This window comes from Candoia aspera, chromosome 2 (assembly GCF_035149785.1).
Source record: "Candoia aspera isolate rCanAsp1 chromosome 2, rCanAsp1.hap2, whole genome shotgun sequence".
NCBI lineage: Eukaryota > Metazoa > Chordata > Lepidosauria > Squamata > Boidae > Candoia > Candoia aspera.
The window spans coordinates 117,488,560-117,516,082 of NC_086154.1; the positions used below are offsets into that span (position 1 = coordinate 117,488,560).

Below are 27,523 nucleotides of genomic sequence, written 5' to 3' on the forward strand. Positions count from 1 at the left end.
AATAGAAGGACTGCTAGTGGAACTGTAATTACATTGTTGACTCATATTCAGATTGCTTCTCTCTCGCCACCCCCACCCCAATTCAGAAGTGCTAGAAGAGAGCTTATTTTCCTATTTTATATGTGTATGAAGTTGGGCTCTATATGCACTATTATGGGATGTATATCCGTTTGGATGCTTTATCACAGTTTTTTTTTGTCTCTTTTAGATTGAGAGTTATGGCAAAGACATTAAAACCTGAGTTGGATGCTAGTTCCCATTAAGAGTGAATGGAGGGAGAAAGAAATACAAATGCTACTACTTTTGAGTGTACTTTTTATGTAGAAAAATAACAAGAGAGAAACAAAATCCCCAAAGGAAATGAAAGTTCCATGCAGGAATGACAACATTCACTCCTCCTTTTCTTCCTTCTCCTCCTGTGGAAAAAGGATTATTTATTTCCCAAATTTTCACTAGTAATAATGCCATGTCAAAATCAGCTCCTGGAGGAGATACCACGTTTTCAGTTCTAGATTAGAGTCACTAACCTTTCCATAACCATTCCGCTTCAGTGGAATGAATTACATTTCTGAATTTTCCATCATAAAAAACTCACTGCATACAGAAAATTAGAAGCTAGAAATAAGTTTTTATCATCTCCTAACTGAAGGTTTCCAAATACAGTTGTTTTAAAATGTTAGGAGCAGCACATTAAAAAAAGGAATAGCCTAAGCCTAACAGCCTTAGATAACACTATCTTTGACGTCAGTATAGATGGATCCATCTGACTTAGCTGAACATGCAGCTCACACTTGAATGATCACTGGGGCTCTATTAATAGGCAGAATGGAAACAGTACTCAGTAAGGTAATTCATACCAAACATCCAGTAATGAGAGAAAAAGAGGGCATTCTCATGTAGGGTAGCAGTTAAGATATTAGGCCTGGACTGTATACCCAGACCCATACATGAAGCATATGCATCTATATACACATGTAGGCATATAAGCATGTGTATACACATGTGCATCAGTGCTCTATCAATTTTGTAAGATAATTTGACCCTATTCTTCTCCCACCTGCTCACATGCTTAGGGAAAATCAACAAAACCCAATCCCTCCCCTCTCCCTCAGAAATCCTGGTCCTATCACACAAAACATTAAGGAGTGTCACCCTTACTACCAAACGGTTGCCTCCTGTGTCCTAGATATACACCAACTGGTAAGAATCTGTATTCTAATCAAGGTTATACATAGTATGATGATTCTGCCTGGAGGAGTTTTTATCATTTGGTCAGAATCAACTTGTCTTCTAAATGACTGAAGCTATTCTTGAGCATTCTGGAGACATCATGAACAGAATCTATAACCTTCCCCAACTTAGAGCCCTTCAGAAGTGCTGAAGTGATCTCCAGAGAGGACAGCCTGAATTTACCAAGGTTATGGTTGTTCAAGCCTAATACATTCGAGGTCATCAGTAATGTAGACTGATTCCCAAAAGATATCTAGATATGGAAACGAATACTGACCTTAGGAAGTATTATTTCATTTTCATCGTCTTCAAACTCCCGCTCCTAAAACATTAAGAACTTTCAACATAGGAAGTAACATGAAACTGCTCCATATAATTTTCCTCATATACAGTATTGTGTTACCATCTAAGGTCCCAGAAACCTCATTGCCCCTAGGAGTGCCTTTGCCCACATGAACTTACCCAAATTTTAAGACTACAGTTCCTGCCCTCTGATCCCCAATTAAATCAGACCCGTTTGGTGAGACCTAAAGGACAGGGTACACAGATTATAGAGCCAACTCTTGGGAAATCTAGCAAATCCATTATTTGGTGCTTTTAAGCAGGCATGGATTTAAACAAAACTCCAGAAAGCTTTTAAATTAATTTTTATATATGCTGAACCATTTCCTTTTTTTAAAAAGCTGGGCTTTTAATATTTAATTGAAGAAAATATCTGTAGCTCAGGGTTGAACTGTGGAGTCCTTGCTGTTCTCTGAGCTTGGTTGTTTTCTTGCAGTTTCATTGCCTGACTAGGCAACATCTTCAGTGCTAGAAGGGAGTGGGGTCTGCTCTCTGTTTATATATTCTGCTGGCTGGGGAATTCTGGAAGTTGAAGTCCACACATCTTAAAGTTGCCAAGGTTGAGAAACACTGATCTAGAGTATTGGGAAACTGTCTTTCCCACCTTCATACTGAGATGGGATTAAATACATGTTAACTGCCACCTGCCAAACCTTCCTTGGCGCTTTGTTTGTAGCCATGACATCTCCCACTCAGGAAGGCCTCCTTTCCCCACCTCCCACCCAGCTTCCTGTTACCAACAGCACAGTTACCTGTTCTACTTTTAACTTGTTTTGAGCTCGCTCCCGGCGCCGGAGTTCTCCTTCAATTACTTCCAAGAACTCTTTACGCACTCGTTCCAGAGTCTCCCCAGGCTTCTCTTCCTCTGCTTCTTCTTTGACCTCTTCATCCTTGCCTTCTAGCTTGGTTTTCTCCTTGAGACGCATTTCACGGTGCCGTGCCTCCAAGATCTTCTCTCGCTTGGTCTCCCGCTCAAACATCTGAGGTACATATTACAGGTGTTACAGGTGAAAGGCACCCAGCTAAGCCCTGCTAAAAACAGGGGATCTAGAATATTGAAGGACACAAATGATCTGCTTCATTGGTGATAAATTGCTAACTGCAGCTACCTTGGACCATTTTTTTTTCATTTTTTGGATCTAAACGATTATAGAATATACTGTACATACAGTATATTTCTATTTTTAAAGGTTTATTGTATCATAAAGATAACTTCAAATTAAGTGATTACTCTTTTCTGTATATTGTGGTTTATTCTGTCTATCTTGCTAGGATCTATTTGGCTCTCTCTGGTTATCTGCTTCCAGACCACAAATCTCCGGTTTCTCTGGACTTCCCTCCACAAGAATCCTCACATCTCATTTCAGCTCTTCTGTCAGGCAAACTATATTCTGAGACACTGGGGGAAATCATGACTATCCTAGATCCATCAACCTCTTATAGAAAGCGTGTCCACGATTTTGTACGCCAAGGACAGCACTTGATATTTGAGTAGCATGCCAGAGTATACTTCAAGTTCTTTAATATGTTTGCTCATATTTGAACTCCTTTCTATTACGTTAAAAATTACAATTCATCATGACAAGTTTTGGAGGGGCTCTGAAGGCCACACCCAAAACTTCAGATGCCTGTAGGTGACGTAGCTGTGGCCTATACCTTCATATTGCAAACTATTGCCTGAGTTACATCAGTGAAAAATCAAAAGAGAAGAGGAATAGGGCATTTCTCAATCCATAGTCCTGAAACCAAGGGGACCAAAGCGTAATTATATTCTGTTATAATGTATGTCCCTATTGGATGAAATCTTCTTATTTTTCTCCCTCAAAGGCTAGAAATAGGGCAGGAAATCAGCAATACAATCAACCAGTACATTTGATTAGAACTGGGATCAGAAGTCTATGGCTTTCCAAAGGTTGCTGAACTACTAATTCCAGCAGCCCCAACCATAAAGGCTAGGGATGAGGGATGCTGTGACTCATCAAGTTGTGGAGCCATGGATTCCTCGACCCTGGTTGGAGCGTTCTGATACAAGTGTAAAAAGAAATGTATCTGTGTGCGCTTTAACACTTGTCATGACATCTACACCAAAATGCTTGCATTTGCACATCAGGGACCTCCAGTGCATAGCGTATCTGACTACTGTAATATGTTAACATTGCAAATGTATTTCAGTTTGATGTCAGCCACCGAAGCTGACTGGCAAAAAATCCAAGCTTGTCGGAAGAAAAAATGTTTTTTTGTACCTAGGTAAAGGTAAAGGTTTCCCTTGACGTAAAGTCCAGTCGTGTCCGACTCTAGGGGGCGGTGCTCATCTCCGTTTCAAAGCCTTGGAGCCGGCGTTGTCCATAGGACACTTCCGGGTCATGTGGCCAGCATGACTCACGGAACGCCGTTACCTTCCCGCCGAAGCGGTACCAATTAATCTACTCACATTTGCATGTTTTCGAACTGCTTGGTGTGCAGGAGCTGGGACGAGCAACGGGAGCTCACCCCGCCGCGCGGTTTCGAACCGCCGACCTTCCGATCGACAGCTCAGCGGTTTAACCCGCAGCGCCACCGCGTCCCTTTTTTTTGTACCTAATTCATGGAATATACAACCATAAGATGTGATGACAGATGGCCTCTAATCTAGCTTTTACTGCAAATGAAGGGAAGCCTGGAATCCATTCCCTGCAATGCCACAAGTTCCATCCAATATTGTGTAAGCAGAATCCTGCGGTAGGATTTTCCCTTTCTTTTTCCTGTGTACCTCCTGTGCCATACCAAATCCATTCTGCCCTGTCTACTGAAAAGACTCAGGGGAAGGGGGAATTGCAAATTTATTCCAATAGACTTGTCACATTCCATTGGTAGGCAGCAGATTCATGTTGATAGTGCTCATGACTTTTGACTAGTCACTATGTATCCCAAGTGTAAAAAATAACTTGAGAATAATTGGGACAATTCCAGTCCTGGGCATCTTCAAGAACAGATAGGATACAAAAGTGATAAATAAATGTATACAAGGGTGGGAGTAAATCTTTTAAACAAGAAATGGTAGAAGTTAAAAGCTTTTAAAAACTTTTTTGAAAAAAGTTTTTTAAAAAGCATGGAAATTCTATCCATAGTCAGTTGCAGTATCATCAAATTCTACAGGGTACAAACAACAGCTAGATGGTGGGAAAGCTGCCTTTCCTCAATAACAATATATTATTGAATATTTGTATCCCACCAACAGAAGCACTCTAGCGATGGAAGAGATCTACTGCTCACTTACTGTCTCATAAACCAATAATTGGATGAATCAGGGTTCTCATTATTGCTTGTATATAGTGGCTTAGCTTCTTGGAAGGGTAATATTAACTTAGACATCACTGGTCTGTTTATATCAGTGAAAGTATCAACTCACTGACTTCCTCAGATTGAATCTGATACCTGATGACCACATAACTTTTTTTCTTGGGAGCAAGATGGAAGTGGTTTGCCATTTCCTTGTGATCTCTCTTCCAAGTATTAATCGGGTCTGACCCTGTTTAGCTTTTTTTGAGATCCAATCCAGATTGGCTAGGGACTATAAGTTGTGGCATTTATGTTAAAAATAATTCAAAAATAAAATTCTATTTTATTTGTATTAAATAAAATAGAAAATAAAGCTAAAAAAAATAAGGACATAAGGAATGAAGATGGAAAAAGAGTTCAGCCCAAAGAAGGAACAATCTCACCTCAATTCTTGGAGGAGGTTTGCCTGCTTGGCACTGAGCCCATCTCTGAGAGGCAGGAGATACTCACTGCTGAGGCCAGGTTCTTCTCATTCCGTTGCAAGGTGCAGAGGCCGGAGGAAAATTCTAGAAGTGTTACTGTGCCCAGCTTGGAACCACAGCCAATAAAACGCCCATTATCCTGCAAACGCAGACTGAAGAGAGGGTCATCACAAACCTGGCGGAGGAAGAAAGACCCATTCAGGACGCAAAAAGAAATATCCAGGTCAACTCTTGCACATCTTTAAGAAAACGTATGAACTTGCATTAAAATATATGTAATCTTCATAGAAGGAGCCATTTAGGCCATTGAGACCAACATCCTACTCAATGAAGGAATTCCAGTTGAAGTTATCCAGTCTGTGCTTGGAGATACCCAGTAAGGGATAGTTCACTACTTTCTTAGGTGATGACATTCAACCAGAATTTGACTTTCTATAAACCTTATTTTGTGCACTGAATTCTGGCATGCAATCATAACCTGTTTTTAAGACTTTAGACTAATTCAATTGTCCTTCAAAAGGGGTGCTCCTCCCCATATTTTTCTTACATAAAGTTGATTTTTGTATAAGAAAGAAAAAACACACACATTTGTAAGTTGGTATTACTATTTCAGCAGCAATTATTATTGTTTGCAAACAGCTTCACACAGAGACTTTAAAACACATACATCCTTACTAAAATATGGATTGGACCTAGTTCCAAATATGGTGATGCACACTAGGCTGCAAGTTTTTCTCTCACTGAGGTAGTGACAAATTGTGTGAAAGACCTGTCTTTTAGAGTTAGGACAGTGTAGCAGCACCAAAATAATTTAATGGGTATGAACCACTGTAAAGCCAGCAGAAGTGACTTCAGTAGTGTGAGTTGATACAAGCATCAAACCAGAGATCTTGCAATTAATGCAACTTGAAAGAGAAGAGCTTAGAACAAAAAGATTGGGATACAGAAACTTGGGGAGCAAGGCATGCTTGTTTCCTGTTTTCCTGAAGTTACCTTCAGGTGGAGTGTAGGATCATTCTGTTTGAAAAGGAAGTCCCAGACATCAAGGGTTCCATCCATCTTAGTAGTGAAGAAGACAGCTGGTCGAGTTGTGCTCCAACACCCATCTGTGAGATAAGCCATATGGTATCTGCCAAAGAACACATTGTATTGTTTATTTATTTTTTCTGTGCTAGTTGCCTTGTGAAGATTCTGTTTTAAAAGATGACCTAGAAATATTTTAAATAAATAAATGCACTGGGACAGTTCTCCTCTGTTCCAAGGGTTTCATTTAATCCTTTTAAAAGTCATTTTGTACAAATTTGCATGAAATAGTATATTTAGGTTCATCCAGTGAAAAGCCATCCTCTGTTATTCAGGAGCTGTGGTATACACTCTAACAATTTCACAATCACAGTCCTTTGGAACACAAGTCTTAGCCCTCTAAATTTGTTAAATCTCAAGATTCCATAAGTTCAATATTCCTAGAAATTTAGGGAGAGAAAGAAAGAGTGTGCATAAAGTAAGCAATAGATTAACTGATTGGGTAATTCAAAAAATAGGTTTAAAATTCATCTCCAATTTTTTCTAGCCTTCTGGATTCTCTCATTTGCTTGAACACATAAAGCTCTGGGATGCATATGGCTTAGTAATGGTCTATGTGAACTGCCAGTAGTTCTCAAAGATATCATGGCTCAAGGCCTGGATAGTTCCAAGACAAACCTGTCTGAAGTGAATCTGCCTGTCCAGTGACATCAGGGAAAGAGGGCTTGCTGGGGTTTCCATCCCCAGGGAATTCCACCTGTAAGGACCCCATGCTCAAACCTTCTCAGTGCAACAGCTTGCTTTCACACAACCAAACTGTCCCTCCTGGTTGGTTTTTTGCTGCGCTGTAAAGCATGGCTCTTTGAGACAGCATTTTGGGAATTTTAAAATTTATCTTGCCCCTGGTGGATGGCACCGATTCTGTTTTTGGGATTATATGGTTGAACTGTGTATTGTTGATGACTATATTCTCTGCTCAAAACTTGCAGGAATGAAGCAACATAGAAACTCCAGTAAATCAATAAATCAGTATCAGTCACAAGTCTTTCCCATCTATGTATTTTATATTATTATTTATTTTTAAACTGCCCAAAGTTCTGTGGCCAGATTACAAAGCCATTAAAATATTTTTCTTTTAATAATTAAAATAAAATACAGGCATACCTCAGAGATTTATTTATTTAATTTATTTGTCCAATTTATATAGCTGCCCATCTCACAAGTGTCTCTGGGCAGCACAAAACGAACATATTGCGGGTTTGTTTCCAGATCACCACAATAAAGTGAATATTATAATAAAGTGAGTCACATGAATTTTTTGGTTTCCCGGTGCATATAAAAGTTTATGTTTACACTGGACTGTAGTCTATTAAGTGTGCAATAGCATTATGTCTACAAAAACCAATGTATGTACCTTAATTTAAAAATATTTATTGCTAAAAATGCTAATCATCATCTGAGCCTTTTGCTTTTGGAAAAATGGCACTGATAATAGACTTGCTTGATGCAGGTTGCCACAAAGCTTCAATTTGTAAAAAAAAATCCACTACATCTGCAAAGTGCAATAAAGCGAAGTGCAATAAAACGAGGTATGCCTGCATATAGAATCCACTACCTAATATAATGTGATTAATCCTACTTGGAGATGTTGAGGTCTGAGCCTGAAAGTTCTACATATACCAAACTCTTTTGCAGACATTTCTTTATTTCCAATATTTATATCCCTCCCTAATCCTAACAGATCCTGGGTGGGTAATAACAAGATAAAATATACAGTGTAAAAAACATTGTAAAATTTCTAACAAAAATCTTAAAAAACTGAACAGCCAAAAATCACATTCAAATAAGATGTTTTTAACTTGTTTGCAAAATGCATGCAGGGTTGCGGCCATCTGCATTCCCAGGAGAAAAGGGGAGGATATTCCATCCATCCATCCATCCAACCAACCAACCAACCAACCAACCAACCAACCAACCAACCATATATATGTACACGTGCATGATCTGTGTGAGTGGATGTGATAGAGAGAGAGAGAAGAGAGAGAGAGAGAGAGAACATACTAAATAACAACCAACCAATAAATTCTGTGTTATCTTTGATACTGAGCTGGAGGGGAGGTCTAGATAAAAGAAAGGGCAGTTACTGCTACCACAACTTTTTCCAATTGGAAGAGTTAAAATTTATATAAAACAATAGCCTTCAATGTGTTTTCAGTAAACAAAACTATGTTGCATTTCTGATGGAATATTTGTAAAAGTTCCTCATCTAAAGCATCTCAACGTCTGTAGTCTATGCTTCAACTACTTGTATCTGTTAATGAAACACTGCATGGTATCACCATGTACACTGATGACTCAGTTTTGATTTTTAGTATTATGAAAACTCAGTCTTACTAAAATTCTTTAATTCTTTAATTGAATTTAATTTGTTTAACTTTACTTTATTTTATTATTTTTCCTTTCCTTTCCTTTCCTTTCCTTTCCTTTCCTTTTTCCCCCCACTCATCTTGAATGTTAGCCTGTGTGGTTCTGCTTTGTTCAGCTACAAATATGTTCAGCTAAATATGTTTTTTAAGCTATTACTTAGAAGGAAGTCTTCATTAGGATAAATCTAACTGAGTGTGTATGAGTTTGAGTATGGCATTTGTTGGATCTCAAGGGATAAATATTCTCTGGTCTAATAGGAAGGGGAATTCTAGGATGAATTCAAGAAATCAGCATAATGGTTAGTTTCTGTTTGGAAGGAAGGGCATATATATATTTTTTCTCAGCCTGGACTTCTGGTTTCTAAAATGAAGAGAAAGACTGATAAATGGTTGCTATAGTGATTAGGCTTCAGTCAAGCTATGAGACAATGGACTAGTATGAAAAAGATATGAAGTTGGAAACTTCAGATGGCTCCGACCCCAGAGTGTATTCTGATAAGAATTTAGGATTACATTACTATTGTCCGGACAAAAGGAAAGCTGTTTCGGGGCAGTGAAAAAAAGTGATATTATTTTCCCCCTCAACCTACCGTCTGCTAGCACAGAACATTTTTTTTTAGTTACTGTAATACAGAATGAGGGGTGGGAGTAATGAATATATCAGGAAGTAGAAAGAGGTTTGGGAATGTTAAGGCATAGAAAGAAATATTATCTCTTCTATACTAGCTCTTTGCTCACTTCAATTAATCTCTTAATTATTTTTGCAGATTTCACTTCTTTCTTATTGTAACTCTTCCTAGTGATTTTTACCTAGAGAAAGCTTTTCTTTGTTTAATTTTAACTTAGCAGATAACTCAAAATACATCTAGGTTTAATTGCCTTTCTCAGTGTTCCATTTCCTTCCCATGCATTATTTTCAAGTGAGGCTCAAACTTGGCTATTTTATTTCTAAATAGTTTCTTAATTTGCTACATGGATTAAGGTGGATTCTTTGCTTTGAACCTCCATGTAATGCCTCCTGAATATGCCTTCTTTCCTTTAAATAGGTAGATAGGAATGTATGTAAGAACCACTTCACTTTGTTCTTCAATGCAAGTTGACCCCCATTTTACTTTTTATTTAAGATCACATTACATTTTATATAAAACTCATTCACATATGAAGAAACTTACAACACCTTTATGTTTAAAAATGTATTATTACATATATTTTTGAGAATGAATTACAGTCCATTTCATTAGATGGGCTGTGACCCACAAAAACTTAGGCAATAATACAATGTTAAGTCCTTTTTGTTATTCTTACAGAAAGTACGTGAAATAAATATTTTATTTTATTTGCTTTTTGCTTTCTGTTACCAGTATTATTAAAAATAATGGCTTAAAAGAGTTACCTACTTAGTCCACATGATGCATGATTCTCTGCTCTCTTCTGACCAAATGCGGGCTGTCCAATCCCCAACAGTCAAAAAGTTCTTGGGGTAGAAAGGATTTCTAGACAGAGCATAAATGGGGCCGTGGTGTCCACTGTATGTGCAGACAATTTTTTCAGCAGGTGTCTTTGCCTTGCGATTACAAGAAATTACTATCCCTTGCTCTGTTCCCACCATGAATTTGGTTGGCTGTGGAATGCCAATGAAAAGTTATAGTTACTTACATATTTGGAACTTCTATTTGCTGGACAAATAAAACCTCTTAAGGAACAGCAATAACCATTTGATATGAAAGACAAGCTCTATGATATTGGAAATACAAATACACCTTTCAGAGAATTGCATGAAACAAACCTCATAATTTAGAAGCAAAAAGGATTGGAGAAATGATGTCTGCTACCCTAGACAGGTAGTTTATAATTCTGTAGCAAAGCATGGATGGGGTGGGGGTTTAATATTTTCTCAATGCAGGGGGAAAGTCCTGTTTCTTTCATGAACTTGTAGGAACTTACTTTCTTTGAAAGCTCTGATGTTAGATCTGGACTGTGTGTGTGTGAGAGAGAGAGAGAGAGAGAGACCACATGTGAGAGAGGGAGATGTACTAATTAATTTAGCCACCCTGCTGTTTCTCAGAAAACTAGTCATCTTGATCAGGGATTTGCTTGACCATGTAACAAAGGAAAAAGGAGGTTTATCCAGATCTGTTCCTACTGGCTATAGTGATTAGGCTACAGCAATTAGACCCCTAGTAAGCTATAATTGGTTTCCCACCCCACGCCCCAAGTAGCAGTCTCTTTGGAACAAGAAGATTTAACCCAGCATTAAAAAATGTATTTTCATGAACATGGAAGTGAGCAATATATTGCCAGTTGGATCTGAAGGATAAATAATCCCATTGGTACTGACTACACAGTTGTCAAGTTTCATACATAGACTTCAAAAAAGGAGGCTGAAAATGTGACTGCATACAGTTACATTTGAATGGAAGGCCCTCTACAGTAGCAGTCCACTCACTGTGTCAGGGTTATTCAGTGCTTGTCAACTCTCCCAATAAATCCTGGGATCTAAAGCCCCAGCAACATGATATTTATACCCATTCCCTGCCTTGAGTTATTTATAAAAATAATAAAGGCGGGATAAAAAAAATCTAATAGTAATGTCTTCTAACTGCATGTTTTTAAGCAGATTTTCATTGTCCCCCATACTATCCACACACTCTTGCGCTATGAGTTGCATCCCCAAAAGTCATTTCCCGACTTATACGTAGTAATCACTAAGAACAGATCCAGGCTTCCAAAATATGAAGGAGCTTTAAGCTCAGCATCACACATATATATTTTTAAGGGGAAAAAAGATCAGAAGGGGTCTTGCATTTTCACCTCATCACCTTTCTCTAAAGTCTTACTGGCAAAACAAAAGAATGAAAGAAAGAGTAGTAAAGTGTTGTGGCTTTCTGGCAGAGAAAGAATTGAAAGAGAAAGAACAGAGGAAATAGATAAGTAAAGGGTAGGGGTGAATAGAAGAGAGAAAAACTAAGGAAGAGAGGAACCATTGGGGGTGCTGGGCAAGATACCCCCCTAGTATCAGCTGTGGCAAAACCATCAACTTTATCATCATTCTCTACTACTCTGCTATCTACTCTCAATATATTAGGAATATATTACTATAATTATATATAAATATACTTATATTTCTAGAAAAAAAGTAAAACAGCACAAAAGTTCTGAATTACAGTTTATAAAAAATTTCCATGTATATGGAAAGGATGCCCTGTTTAATGCTTGATAGGAAATCAGTTCAGATTTTAAAATCCATTACTTCATGCATATTTTTCTTTTTCTTTACTAACTAGGTATTATAATTTTCAGAGAAAAAATTCAAAGGAAGAAATAAGAACCAATATTAATAAAAGGACAAGTTTAAAGCATATTAAAACATAATGATATATAAAAAACCCAATATAAGCAATGAAATACTGGTGGATAGCCAACAAATCTCAGATGAACAACAAATCTAAAATACAACACTACTAATATAGCTAAACCTCAAAAAAACCAAGATTATGGCAACCAGCTTGATTGATAACTGGCAAATAGAGGGAGAAAATGTAGAAGCAGTGAAAGACTTTGTATTCCTAGGTGCAAAGATTACTGCAGATGCTGACTGCAGTCAGGAAATCAGAAGACGCTTAATCCTTGGAAGAAGAGCAATGACAAATCTCGATAAAATAGTTAAGAGCAGAGACATCACACTGACAACAAAGGCCCGCATAGTTAAAGCAATGGTGTTCCCTGTAGTAACATATGGCTGCGAGAGCTGGACCATAAGGAAGGCTGAGCGAAGGAAGATCGATGCTTTTGAACTGTGGTGTTGGAGGAAAATTCTGAGAGTGCCTTGGACTGCCAGAAGATCAAACCAGTCCATCCTCCAGGAAATAAAGCCAGACTGCTCACTTGAGGGAATGATATTAAAGGCAAAACTGAAATACTTTGGCCACATCATGAGAAGACAGGACACCCTGGAGAAGATGCTGATGCTAGGGAGAGTGGAAGGCAAAAGGAAGAGGGGCCGACCAAGGGCAAGATGGATGGATGATATTCTAGAGGTGACGGACTCGTCCCTGGGGGAGCTGGGGGTGTTGACGACCGACAGGAAGCTCTGGCGTGGGCTGGTCCATGAAGTCACGAAGAGTCGGAAGCGACTAAACGAATAAACAACAACAACACTAATATAGTCTGATGCACCATTAAAACCTTAAAGTGTTATAAGGTATTTCATACCCAATTTATAGTCAAAATATGTCTCTATTGGACTTTAAAGTTACTTGGTATGCATATTGCTATTCTTAGTTATTTTCTTATTATTTATTTTCTATACCACCTTTATTATTATTTTTATAAATAACTCAAGGCAGCAAACATACCACATACTCCTTCCTCCTCCTATTTTCCCCACAACAACAACCCTGTGATTGGGCTGAGAGAGAGGGACTGACCCAAGGTCACCCAGCTGGCTTTCATGCCTAAGGCGGGACTAGAACTCACAGACTCCTGGTTTCTAGCCCAGCACATTAACCACTAGACCAAACTGGCTCTTATGCTGTAAACAAAGTCTTACTGGCAAAACAAAAGAATGAAAAGAAGAGTACAAAGAACTCAGGGCAAGAACAGGGCCTATGAGGTTTGGATTGAGTACAGACTGGACCATACACATGGTTACGTTTATGGAAGCCAAGTCTACCAGAAGATATAACCTTGCAGAATCTGAATCAAAGTTCAGATTAGGCTTGAACTGAAGACTTATTTAAATTAGCTTGGTCTTCCTTTGCAAAATCAAGGTCTGAAACAGAGATTGCTGTACTGTAAAGAATCCATATTGTGTTTCTCTCTCTATTGAACAGCAAAGATCAGAGCAATGAAAATAAAAGCATGTGATTTATGTTCATGTCAGGATTTGATGGACAATAAATCACAGAAATATATATTGTGGGAACTTACTTTGAAGCCTGAAGGAGTGAAGATAATGTACCTGCACTTCCTCATAATTAAAATTAACAACTGAAATATACCTTAGTTTATAGTACCCCATTTGACCATAGACGAATACTAAACTTGCTAGAACATATTGGAATATATAATACTTACAGATAGAAATAAAGTTAAGAAGAATTTACATTGCTGTTGCTTAATTACATTTAATGTTGCGTCAACATTGTGATATTACCTTTCCATATTATTTTCATTGTAATGTAGTACTCCAATACAGTGTTATTTTAATAAACATAAAAAATACAAGTGTGATTTCATCTTGCTTCAATAACTTTGAAAGTCAGCATTAGCTTTGCAGTGCCTCAGTCATAAGCAATCCATCCCAACTCACAGGAGTCTCATATTTTGTTTCATTGGTGCATTGTTGTATCATACACTTACTTCATTTTTAGTTTTAACTCTTACAGTCTGACCAAGGCAAATTGAATGAGATTTGGGCACCAAAGACAAAACATTTGGAATAGAAAAATTCATGACTTGGCTACTGAAAAGAGAGTCCAGGTACAATTAAGAAGCATAGGATCAAAGAAACTAGTCCTGTTTTGGTCTATAAATCCATCAATATAATGTCAGTGTTAGCTCATATTATTATTATTATTATTATTATTCTGGAATGTTCTAAGAGAGCCAATAAGAATCCAGAGAAGTATCAACCAATGAAGTTTGGAGATTATATCATGAGATATCATGCCTACACCACTGATACAAATATCAGTACAAATGTTGACATTAACTAGTGAATTTTGTCTTCAGAACTACTTTCATTTTTTACCTTTCCATATTTTTCTCTGTACTCCTGGCCTTTTATCTGAACTTGAAAATCATCTAAAAATTTTGAGACTTCCACTGAAGTGATAAATGTAATACCTTTCTTTATGCTTATATTTTTAGAATGCTGAAATATGTTTACACTGGGAATAAGGCTAGCAAGGGTTGGATTTAAAAGACTGTTTTTTAATTTAATGTGCTTTTTGTCACTGATTATGCCTTGAGTTTCTGGTTTGCCATTTATTATGAATTCAACCAAATAGATTGCAACACTTCATTTGATTAATCTTGCTTTGAACAATTAATATTCTTTACTCAGTACATCATATTCTTTATTATGGACACAATATTCTTTATTATGAAATCATGATATTCCATGACTTGCTACCAGTTTGTTTATAACATTTTAAATTATTCTTTTTTGATGCAATCTTAATTTAGTGATCATCAGCTTGCCAGGCCAAAAGGAAAAAAGAATACAGCTTTCATTTATTGCAATTTCATTCAAGGATGATATATGTCCTTCCTGTTCTAGTCATCTACACTTTTACTATGACCTAGGAATTCAGATGGATGTTCTACTGGCATCCAAAGCCTAAGAACTGATGAAAGAAACCTTCCACAGAGAAAACACTAGAATATCCAAAAAGTACTCACCATTGTTGGCTCAAACTCCAATGCAATGGCTCCTAAAGCATTTTCTAGGATGCTTTTTCTACTGATATCCATAACAAGTATCTCTGTGGGCTCAGATAGTTTACGAATGTCCCACCACAAAACCTGGCAAAAGAGAAATGCATGTTACTGCTATTATGTTTCTTGAATTGGCCCATGTTTACATGGTTAGTTTAAATTGAGATGGCAGCAATATGATTGCATGGGAAATGTTTGCTATCCTATGCTTACCATTGATTTACTCAATTTTTCCCCAAGTTAATGACTTTTTGCCCATTTTTCCATCTGGAACTAGGGTTGGAAGCTGTAACTACTGTAGCCTATTGCTCTTAAGGTTGGTTTAATTTTTTTCTATATAAATGTCACCATAGATTTTTTGTTAAAAGGTAATGCCTAGAATTTTTTTATCGGTCATTATATCTATATTGCTATACTTAAACTTCCATTTTCAGCAGTCTAGACCTTAAGAGACACCTACTATATAAAACTATGTTCTGAAATGTCCAACTTGGTTTTATACCCAACAGTTGTTCTAGAGTATTTTATGTGCTTAGAAATTACCCTAGTCTTTAGTATAAATCTAAATTCTGCTATTACTCTCCTAGCTCAGATCTTTCTGTGACAATTTAATGTTCCATAGTTGAATAAATATGTGATGGATAAAGATACAGAAACTTAAATTGACTGCTCTTAGGATATACAAATCATCAGCTAGATTCTCCTAGATACTGGTATCATAGGTAGCTTATCAAATGCTAAGTATCAAATTGTTATCAAATGTTGTCTGTCACTGAGTTAGCCAAGACTAGATGATGAATAACAAGTGCACAAGCTATTTTTAAAATAATAGAGCGCAGAGTCAAACCACTGCAACCCAAAGTGGCTCTTATTTCTCTGAGCTCTGGAATGGTTGTTGCGCCTACTTTCTGACACAAAGACTACCAATTATGTTATAGGTAGTTGCGACAAGCCACATTACTGTATCTGTGTCTAGCCTTCTTTATTTTAACCTGTCCATCAGTGGAGCCTGAGAAGCAATCAGTTCCTGTTTTTGACTGCAGCCAGATAGCATTATACACAGGATCCCGATGACTAAGCTCAACTGTAGTTAATTCCACAGGTAGTGATCCTTTCCGGGTGTCCCAGTAAGCTGAGGAACAGTGAAAGACAATTGAGAAATATTACTGGTGTTTCATTTTTATTTATTCATTATAATTATTTATTAAAAAACAATTGAAAATGACTTACAGGTAATACAAACAATTGCAGGTAAACTTACAGTAAATAATACAGTAAATCAAAGGAATAAAAACCCTGGTAGTGTCCTCCTCACAGAGCTTTGGTGGAAATGGCCTGATGGGGCAGTGATAGTGATGGTGGTATGAAGAGCTCAGCTGAGCTGGCTCCAGGGATGAGCTTCACCCACTTTCCTCTCTACTATCTACTCTCAATCTTCTGTATTAAAGCTGTCAGCTATCTTCCCTTAAAAATTAAGTTAACACAATTTTATTGCATCTGGGATATTACATTACACAATATCCAAGCTCGGGTATTTAATATACATCAGTTTTTCTAGTTATCAATCTGCAGGGGAATGCTCCAGTTGATTTATTTGTTGTTCTTCAGCCACAGTGAATCTTGCTGTCAAAATGTGCATTTTAACACAGTGCTTCTTTACTAAAGTCCAAAAGTTACTTTAAGGAGCATTTTAAAAATCAAATATACATTCTAACTATGTAAGTTCCCATTTAGTTTTCAAGGGCAAAATGAAACAATAAATCTGTCATACTGCCCTAATGTTGGCTCATATCATTTGCTGTGAAGTTCATTCCTTCATTAGCTAATGTTATCAAAAGATTCAAAAGACATGAAAGAGCACGTTAGGGTAGTGGTGTGCAGAAGGCTTCCCTGTCCTCTGACAAATGCAGCGGCCACACTGTTATCTGTATACTCAGCCAGCAAGTCCTTACATAAGCCAGCCAAACATGCAGCTGGTGGTGATACTACAGCACACATCAGCAAAGCTATCACATGTATTCATGCATCCATCCCTAAGACGTAAGGGAACTAATTGCCACAATGTTTTCCTAGTATATGCATCATCCAAGAAGCAGAGTCAGAAAAGAGTATGTCCCTCCCCGCCAATGATGCGCTTATGATTATTTTGATTTATCAGTTGCCTTTCTAAAGGAGAAAAAAGTTACATGTGGTGCTCTCATGCCTGCTACAGAATTGGCCTATGGTAAAATCCTTGCATTATAGAGTTACCCTTCTCTTCTCTGATGTTGGCTGGGTTTCTGCAGATGCAGCATTGAAATGCTTTTGCTATCTGTGGTTCATATATATAATTTGGCAACTGGAAAAGACAGAAATGCTTCTCACTGGGCCATTACTGATTGTGTGGGGAGACCTGTGAAGGATGAAGCAGAATCAGTTCTGTGTTCCTGATAGTGACAAAACTCTGTAATGTGATTGCTGTTGAAAATGGCAACTGAAACGTTATAGGAGGTACATTTAACCACATGCAAGTAGAGAATAGGATCAGAAATTGATACAGCAAATACGGGCCAATTCATCCTATTTTATTTTCAGCAATTCGTCAACCAAGAGTAAGATTACTTTTTCTTTACATTCATTATTAGGTTTCCCTTACCAATCTGTCCATTGTAACATCCTCCAATTAGGATATGTGAATCTTTGGGGTTATACTCTAAGCAAACCAGAGGTGAAGCAGGATGGAAAACGATATCTGGTTTATTGGGAACTTCTAACAAAAGGGAGAAAAAAGATTGATGTATGGAAGAAACGAAACAAGCCTGGTACAGCTGCCCCCAAGTTTCCAATTCTCAAGAAATGGGGGGATGATGTATCTATTTTATTCTTCCTCTTCTCCCCACCACCCATCTTTTCCCCTTAGGTACTATAAACAATCACATCCGCTCCCAGGTCTGCTTGCACTAGAAAACATGGCAAAGTCATCTGAAAAACAAATGTGCATCAAAAGGCAGAACAGAAAACTGAGAGTGAGACTGGCTTACACCGCTTATTAGAAGAGTCTTGTACGATATATACAGTCGTAAAATCATTAGCTTTTTGAGAAGTAGCATGCATTTCTGTACAAGTGAAAGAAGCAACCAATATGGAAATCAGGATATCAACCTTTAAACAAGCCAGTTAAAAAACTGCCTTCTTGTACAAAAGTCGTAACTGCAGTCTTTTCCCCCACTTACCAAGGTCCCATATATATGAGTCATAGCACATATCTTTTGAACTCCGTTGGAACTCAAGGTTGGAATAAGCTACGGCCAACTTCCGGCTTCGGTCAGGGTGCCAGGAGAGATGAGTGGCTGTTCTTTTAATTGGGTTTGGGTCCCTTTTACATAAAAGCAAAATAAATACACAATTAACATGCATCCATTTGATAAGATGGGTTGTATTATGACATTTCCCTGAGAAATGTGTTCTACGTACATCTGTCATAGCACTTCATGCTTTAAAAAGACCCCTGAGAGCAGATTCACTGGGCTGGTAAGTGGAAAAAATACATAAAAGCATCCTAGTTTAAGTCCCAAATGCCTACAAACCCATTCACTGAAAAGTAATTACTTAGTTACTTTAAGACCACATGACTTGATGTCATGCTCCTTGATCAAATGTTCCCAGAACATCTTATCGTGCTCACATCCATTTTGGTGCAATGCGTGTCAACCTGCGAGTTGACCAGCAGGGAGGGGGAGCATGATTGGAGTGTGAATCATCTTGTTTGGGCTATCTTTCAGCACCAAGGTCATCCATGGAGAACTGTTACAACCATCTGCTGGCAAGAGGAGGAGGGGGCGCATACCTAAGGGGGCAGTGGGGGGGATTTGGAGTTACTGAGATTTTAATTGTAGAAATGCGCGGGAAATTTCATTCACAACTTTTTCCTCTGTACTGAATGCTTTGCACCCATTAAAACAGATTTCGAAGCAAAAGCTTATGAGTCGTAATTAAATGAGTGCATGAGCGTTACAGTCATCACACTTGAACATAACATGCTCTCATATAAATTAAGAACACTGATGTACTCTTTTCAGTATTGTCTATATACTGCCAGCAACTCTCTTCTGTATTCTGCATTGGGTAAATATATGAATTTTTCTATGCAATACATTGACACAAATAGGCACCAAAATGGAAATTTTCAAAAACCAGTAAGAGAAAACGTTATCAATTGAGTTTAAGATAGCTACCTTGAACAAGGGAATTTTCCTTAGGAGACTCATACTACAGTAACAGCTGAATTACAATTTAATCATAAAACAGCTGAAGTCCAGTTTATCAAAAGCTTCAGTTCTGCATCCAAGGAGTTGAATTAAAATAATATGGAGTTATCTCACTGCATGTGTCAATTAGTCTACCATTTCAATACAAGAATGTAACTAGATCCATGCTCCCCCTGCTGACAACCAAATGCCAATAGGAAAACCTCAAGCAAGAAGTAAGTGCCCTTGTACTAATTTTCTTTTGCAACCACAAAACATGGCCTGTCCTGACTTGGAGGTAATATCTAGGCAAGTAAGCTATGATTTTTCTAAAATGTGTATGATCAATATGGTTTTATTAATTATCACTTTTAAACTTCAATGCTACTGTCTGTTCTTTCTGCATTTCATTTTCCTCTGGCCTCATTCATAATACAGCTGGGTAGCAGCAACCAGTTGACCTTGACTGACCTGGAAAAGCTAACCAGAGTCAGATCTGGTTGTACTTAGATGAAGGATTACCAGGAATACCTAGCTGGACTGGGAAATTGAAAAAAAATATATTGAAAGAAGCCAGTGGCAAACTGTATTGTTGCTAAGAGAACAACATGGACTTATCCATGTGGTCACCAGGCATCAAGCTCAGCTTGAAGGAAGTTTTCTTTGTCACTGTTTACAATTTCCTCCATCCCACATACATTCTGCTGTCTGTATCTATAAATAAATCAGTCTGCAACCTGTGACAACTCATACTTCTATAAAAACTGAGCTTAGTTCACAAAAGTTTGTGCTATTGAATATTTGTTAATCTGTATGGCATCACTGTTTTGTTGTTGTTGTTGTTCCAGTAGACTAGCATGGCTCTCTAACCTCTACAACAACCAGCAGAAGTTCTTCAAATTTATCCAGCCCTATATAGAAAGTAGGAAGGAGGATGAGTGAAGAATCAGTCTTCTATCTGCCATTTTATACCTTCTCTGGTTGCTTTGAGCTATTTGCTGGTAAAAAGGATTTCTAACCTCACATATCCTTATGGCATGGGATTCTCCTTAAGTAGTCTTAATAGAGAGAGATGAAAAGGTTGTACTAAGTCCATATCACCCTGAAAAGCTGATTGAACATAGCCAGGAATAAATTCATAGAACTTGTATTCAGGGACTATCAAAAACTAACAATTTGAAGTAACTTGCATTCTGCAAATATAGCCTATCTAGATAATTTACTATGATTAATGTCTACTACACTTCTTAGAACAACAGTTTGCTGCTTTTTCCATGACATCAACAGCTATTTACAGCAACCATTCTAGCAACAGCTTCTCTGATTGGATTAAAGCAAATCCTGAAAATTTGTTTTTAGCTGTTACCTGAAGACATTAATAGTTTTTGCTGATGGTGCCTCTTCGGTAACTGCAGCTGTCTCCTCATCCTCAAAGTACTCTTCATAGATGTTGATGGCATTGTTCTGTTTGATGCAGTGATCCATCAACTATTTTAATAAAGCAATTGAGTCAATCTATGGATGGCCATGTAATTATTTGGCAGATGTAACAGGGACAAAGATGGAAAAGGAAAAGAAAAAATAAGGAAAGCAATATCCAAGTTTTGTTACAGACCAATATATAACTAAGTGGAATAAAAAATGCTTACACTGCCCAGCTGGGTAATGACATTGATGTAGTTCTCATCCTTCTCAACCTTTTTCCGAAAACGAATGGTCTGTTCCATTTCTAGTGGGTTGACATCTTTAGGCCAGCCACCTTCCAAGTGGTTAATACCTCGAGTCTCCATTTCAAACCTTTCTGTGTTAATCTAATCCAGAGGAAAGTCAAAGCTACCTTTGGATTGTGGTTTTTTGTTTTTATATTTCATCATGAAAGTTTTCAAATATAAAACCATTATCAACAGTAGTTAATACCACTAACATAAGTGATATATCAGCAGCACTTTTGCTTTCTTTTTGTACACATACATTAAGCTTTACAGTGATAGTTATAAATGTTGCAGTACGCAGAGAATATCTTGATGACTGATGGATTTGCCATCCATCATGTCAAATAGAGATTATTCATATGATTTGGAGAAAGAACAGCACTGTAAACACAATAAATTATTAAATGTCTTAAGATAATATTAAACCACACAACACATCACAAAAATATAAAAATATAAAAATATCTGTTTACCAATGATCATCAAAACTTCTGCTTTTCATCTTACTTTATATTTACTATTATACATATTAATACTACTGTATATAGGCAGGTTTGTACCTCAGAATTGGCTATTTATTTTTGGAACCCAATCCTTCCAAAACAATGCATAGAAACTGTTCACAGAGGCTTTAGCATGGATCATATGCACAGGTATATTCTTCAGTTCTTAGTATATGAATATATAAAGCTGCTTTACATCAAAAATCCACAGACCCTTCTAGTCTAATATTGTCTATTTACTCTTGGAGGAGTAACAGTGAGGTGTGTCAAACAGAGATTATTCATATGATTTGCTACCTGAGATTCTTTAATAAGATCTGGCACAACTTAAATAAATAAATGCCAAGAATGTGTTCTGCTACAGAATTAAGGATCCTCTCCAGAGAAATGCAATGTACATGGCTATGAACAGCTACATGAATGAAAGGAATTTTATGAAGAAAACCAATGGCCAATTCCTTCAAGTAAGCTTATATATGATGGTAGGAATTAGAGCTTTTCTAAGAGAGATTTTAGTTAGGTTTCTGTGAGTTTTTGTGCATTAATTTGCTGGTTGGGTCTGTGGTCAGCCCAGGATCATCCCTGCTCTCAGGTTTTAGAGGTTTCATAATGCATTAAAATCCTGCACTATATATCTGAAAATGGGATAAAGGACAACACAAGAAATTATATCATCTTTAAATGTCATCAAACCATAGTCCAAGAATTGACATGGCCAAGGTCTGAAAATGCCACCTTTGACTGGATTTAGTCTTTTGTATGAGTGCATACAGTAAAACTTAATGGTGTGAAAATAAACCTTGCTTCTCTATTTTCTCTATTATAGATGTATACAATTATTGTGTTTAACTATTAATGCTAGAAGAGCAATATAAAAACAATAAAAACTTATGTGATTGGTTTTGTTCAAGCATGGGATGATAATGCAGTTTTTTTGTGGTAACAAATTAACATGTGAAACCTCAATTGCTTAAAGGCTATAGAAGGGACAATATGTTTTTTCTTAATTATTGTAGTTCACGCAGCAGTGGTCTTAAAAAGGGAACTGTATCTACATTTTACAGAGAAAACAAAAGATATCCATATTATGGGTGCCTGCTCATATGGCTACATGGCAGACAAATTCAGCATATTCTTAGTGATCACAAAGGTGGGAAAATCCAGCAGATAATTCTGGAGAGGACATGTGGGTCTACTGAAAGCAGCAGCCTCTTGACTTTCTCATCTTTTCTCTCTTCTATAGTTTCAAATTTTACTCAAATGGATGATCTTTCTCCTCTTTACAAGCTGTTTCTTATAGGAATGGGGTTACAACACTTATGATAATAGTTAACTAAGGGAGGCAGAAGAATTTATGAGGTTGCTACTTTTGAGGGTAGCCATGTGGCTTCCTTATCATTCAGTTCCAGTCTAGACGTTCTTCATCTAGATGTTCTTCATTCTCATTCTTCCTGATATCTTCATCTAAGACAGCCTTCTCCAGATTGGCATATCTACACATGTGGAACACAACTCCTATAATCCCATCCAATATAAGTCTGTAGTATCTGGAAATTATGGAAAAAGATCACATCTAGGAAGTGCCTGATAAGGCTGATCAACTGTATTAAATTACCTGCACACTTATGACTGTGTCAGATGGAAGATGGATGAAAAACACACATTTCTGACCTGCATGGTAATGTTGCAAAATGTTGCTATTTATTAAGAAGGCTAATAAAGGATTTTGATTTTCTGGTCCTATGCAAACATTGGAACAGTCAGCATATGGTGCAAGACCAAACAGCATTTCGTTCTGTTATACATAGGGTCACCATGAGTCGTAATCGACTCGACAGCAACTAACAACAACAACAATCCTTTATTTGAATAATGTTTTTGTTTAAAGAAAAAACCCATTGTACTGGCTGCAGACTTTAGAATGTATAAAGATCCCCTTTTTACATGGAGAAAGTCTATGTGATTACTAGGAGTTGAAAACAACTTGAAAGCACATAATCAGTTTTACATTCATTTCCAAATAATAACCTTATATTTCTTATTGATACAAATTATGCAGCTGCGATTAGCCACTGATCTCTCTTTCATCCTCAGATGATTTATTTGAGACAGAAAGGATTGTAGAAGTTACTCATTTAAGATCAAGCAATTTACCTCATGTTCTGACATGTCACTAGCACACTGTACTGCAGTATCAATGGGGTCTTTTTCAATAAAATTTGTTGCTAGCTGTGGATCTGGCTGAATGTCCACACTGATCTCTGCCACACGGTCGGAAAAGTTGCATTGTCGACCAAATTCACTGCGCTTCTTCACATAAACATAGACAATCTCCATGGCGCTCACTTCAAATGGGAGAAAAAAGTTAAGCTGTTTTTTTGGTTTCACTTAACAGAATCTACTACCCAGTTACTGAGGTACATGAAACTTGGCTTAAGGATATGCTAAAACCTGGACCAGATGTGAGGGAGAACAGTATAGCTGACTACCCTGATTATTTTTGTGAGACTATGTGAAATAGTCATAACACCACCACTCCAAGCATCTTCATCCAAGACAGCATTTCTGTTACAGGGACTTTATATTTTCCCAGCAGTCAAACCACAATATTCTGTTACTAAGAAACAGCCTGAGAACCAACGATCCAGCAATTTCCAAGGGGAAGGGTAGTTATATGTAGGCACCACCTGGATAGTGACTATGACTTCATTGACAAATAATGATGCAATACCTTTAAAGATGCTCCTTGAGTACTTACAAGTACAGTACTCTTGGGAAATCAAGAACTTTGATAGCATCTGAGCAAGTGTTATTTTTTATTTTTTTAGTCCAATATGAAGAAAAAGAGGCAGAGCAGAAATAGCTAAGGCAACTAGATCTTCTAATATTCTTCTCATCTCTCAATTAGACAACAAAGGAAGAAACAAAATGAAAAGGAATAACGCTTTTTTGTTCTGGAGAAGAGCAAATCAGGCTAAAAGTCATAGAAGGAAAAGTTTCAAGTTTGGACAAGTCTGTCTTAAAACAAAGCTTTTCAGAGAGGCTCACTAGTTTTCCTCTATCTGGTAATGGCAATCTACTTCTGAACTGTTGCCAAAATAACTACATTGATGTGTCCATAAAGTCATTAGGAGGAGAGTTGACTTGAAGATTTACTATAGTTATACTACCCAGTTATTAAAACCCCCACAATCTCCTGTTTATTATGCCATAACTTTTGGTGGATCACTTCATGAGATGTGTGCATGTGACAGACTGTGATCTTCAAACGATTATGTCATACTAAATGGGTTAATATTTAAGATGCCAACTACAATACTGTAGTTGGATACTGAAGTCTTTGGTCTGGTTGATACAAACATTTGAGTGTATGGGATACAAAACTATACAATACTTTTTAAAAAATGCTTCTTGATACGTGGTAGTCAAAATAGGATTAAAGTCTAACTTCAAAGATCTATGTAATATAAGTTAAGATTCTAGAAGTCCCAGAATTATTTTTTGAAAATAATTATAAACTGCATATCATGCACTGCATGCCCAGCAGTGGATATACTTTAAAAATGAAATATAAAAAAATGGAATATAAAAATATAGTAATAAAACACCATAAAAATTATGGCCATAGAAGTATTCAGTTCATCAAGTCCGTCATGAGCTCTCAAATGCCAAGGGGAAGAAGAACTTTACCATTAACAGAATACAACTCACAAAAGAAAGAAAAAAAATAAACATTACATGGTTATAAAAAAAATAAAATTGCTTATATTTTATTGCATGCAATTAATAGACACAAAACAATTAAATAAATATTTTAAAAGTTATGACGTGACTAAGTTATAACATCAGTCCATGCTACTTCTAGTGTGTCATGCCAGAGCATGGATACAACAAAACAAAAGGTCCTCTTTCTGCTTGATAACAAGTGGGTATTTACAGGATGTTTTTCAACCCAGGTCTCTGATGTGATTGGGGTGATCTGTATGAAACATATATTCTTTCAGTATTGTGCTGTCAAGCTGTTTAATGCTTGTAACTTAATGCCAAAATCTTTAACCTGGTGTGGTAGCAAATGGCACCCATTTCTTCACTAATGGTCAAGAAGGTTCACACATGGCATAAAAACCATACTGCTGCCTTTGCATTAGATATGGCTTCAAAGTTATTGCATAATGACAATTTCCTACAGGGTACTGTACAGTAATCAAGAAAAACAATACAGAAAACTCAGAGATGGGAACTAAAGAATAGTGGGTAGCAGATGAGAGAATACAGAAAGTGGAGGAAGGCATTGTGAAAGAGATGGAGAAGACAACTATTTTACAGAAAAGGTTTTTCTGGGCAGCCAAACGAACATAGTATTTGCAGAGGCTGCAGGGCCCCAAATGTTCAGCTCCTGGAGCCTTCCAATATCTTGCTGTCAAAATTCAACACCAAATACAATTTCCTGCCAGTTTCCAGCAGGAAATGCAATAAAACAAATTAACCCAATAGGGATTAGTAGGAAAGTTCATTTCCTACTCCTACATCAGGAGGATCATAATGCATCTTTTATATCCCTCCAAAATAAAAAGGCCCCCAAATTTCATCCCCTGCACTGTCAAGTGACATCATAACATCATAATTGCTGATGCAATGGCTATCAGTGGGGAAAATAGTTTTTTTTTAAACTCATCTGCCCCTTCTTTAGACAATTTTAAATGTACTTGAGAGCTAAAGAATAGGGGAAGGGGAAAGGAGCAGTACCAAAAATAGTTTAACAGCTGGATGGATGGTATGATTGCATGGAAGAGAGATTAGGAAATTTTTTTTTTTTTTTAAATCTTACTGTAATCAGTATAACACAGTATCCTGTTTCCAGCCATGATCTGTCAGACAGATGCCTGTGGGAAGTCTACAAAAAGGCATGAAGCAATGGCTCTGCTTTGGTTCACTAGCAGCTGATGTTCTGAGGCATATTGCCTCAGCGTGAAGTTCCAGTCAGCTTATAGACATGATTCATATTCGTAGGCATCAAAAGCCATTAAATTTGGAATTTGGGGAATTTGGAGAGCAACTCTGATAAAAGAACAGCAAAACAAGAAACGGCAAGGGATGGGGAACTGGCACTGAGAAAAAAAATGACTGAAGGCTACTGAAGAAAAGAATCAAGAGAATAGAGAGAAGATGTGGTGGTTTTTTTCTGTGTTTTAATCCTTGTAAATCGCCCCAACTCACTTGTGTGAGGTGGGCAATTATACAAATTATATATATTTCTTTAGTTCCCATCTCTCTGAGCTTTCTGTATTGTTTTTCTTGGTTACTGTACAGTACACTATAGGAGACTATCATTATACAATGACCTTGAAGCCACAGGTAATGTAAATAATAATAAAAAAAGGATAAATAAATAAAAGTTTATTTGAGCCAAGGCTCACCTGGAAGTGAATTCTGGATGTTTTGTTTGTTTGAGTGCTAGAGTTTATCCCCGGAACGTGTGAAGGACAAAAAAAGTACCCCTAACCATGTACACAATCCATATCCTTCCATCACATGGAAACTGGAGTCAGCATTCCGGGATCAAGATTCGACAGGAAAAAGCCCTGATTCCGGAGACCATTCTGGTTAGCAAAAGCACGGGAAGGAGGGAGTTTCGCGAGTGGCGCGTCAGGCAGTTCGAGGAGGGAACCCGGAGGGAGATGCAGCGAGGATGTTGGAGCCTGTTCCCTCCGGCGGGATCAAACCCTCCGTCAACTCCCGCCACCCCAGTTCCCGCCTCCTTACCCCGCTCTTCTCCCAGACAGGCAAATTCCACCTTCTGCTATGGCGTTTACTCGTATCCTAGCAACTGATGCGCATGTCACGTGACGACGACAAATCATTTTCCTAGAAAGAGGGAGA

The 27,523-nt window shown here is 37.4% G+C and overlaps 1 protein-coding gene across 1 annotated transcript; it reads right to left on the reverse strand.

Annotated features, from left to right (window-relative positions):
• Positions 1 to 300: 300 nt before the first annotated feature.
• Positions 301 to 27,523, reverse strand: DNAI2 (dynein axonemal intermediate chain 2). Its single transcript, XM_063293425.1, has 14 exons — positions 27,407 to 27,523; positions 23,798 to 23,988; positions 21,078 to 21,239; positions 20,795 to 20,916; positions 18,415 to 18,557; positions 17,838 to 17,951; positions 16,195 to 16,334; positions 15,167 to 15,289; positions 10,159 to 10,382; positions 6,306 to 6,441; positions 5,341 to 5,487; positions 2,325 to 2,552; positions 1,508 to 1,552; positions 301 to 416 (listed from the first exon to the last, which is right to left on the reverse strand). Exons 2-14 carry the CDS (start codon positions 23,978 to 23,980, stop codon positions 390 to 392), a joined length of 1,794 nt encoding a protein of 597 aa, XP_063149495.1. The 5' UTR covers positions 23,981 to 23,988; positions 27,407 to 27,523; the 3' UTR covers positions 301 to 389.

What these genes read in the sequence shown, in the direction of transcription:
- DNAI2 (XM_063293425.1), bottom strand. Translation starts at nt 23,980, where the DNA reads ATGGAGATTGTCTATGTTTATGTGAAGAAGCGCAGTGAATTTGGTCGA. An exon ending in CAGGCTCCACTGATGGACAG is followed by an intron (nt 15,290 to 16,194) that starts GTTAAAATAAAG and finishes CTCTTTTGCCAG; the next exon opens with GTTTTGTGGTGGGACATTCG. An exon ending in TCATGCATCATGTGGACTAA is followed by an intron (nt 6,442 to 10,158) that starts GTAGGTAACTCT and finishes GTTCTTTGGCAG; the next exon opens with ATACCATATGGCTTATCTCA.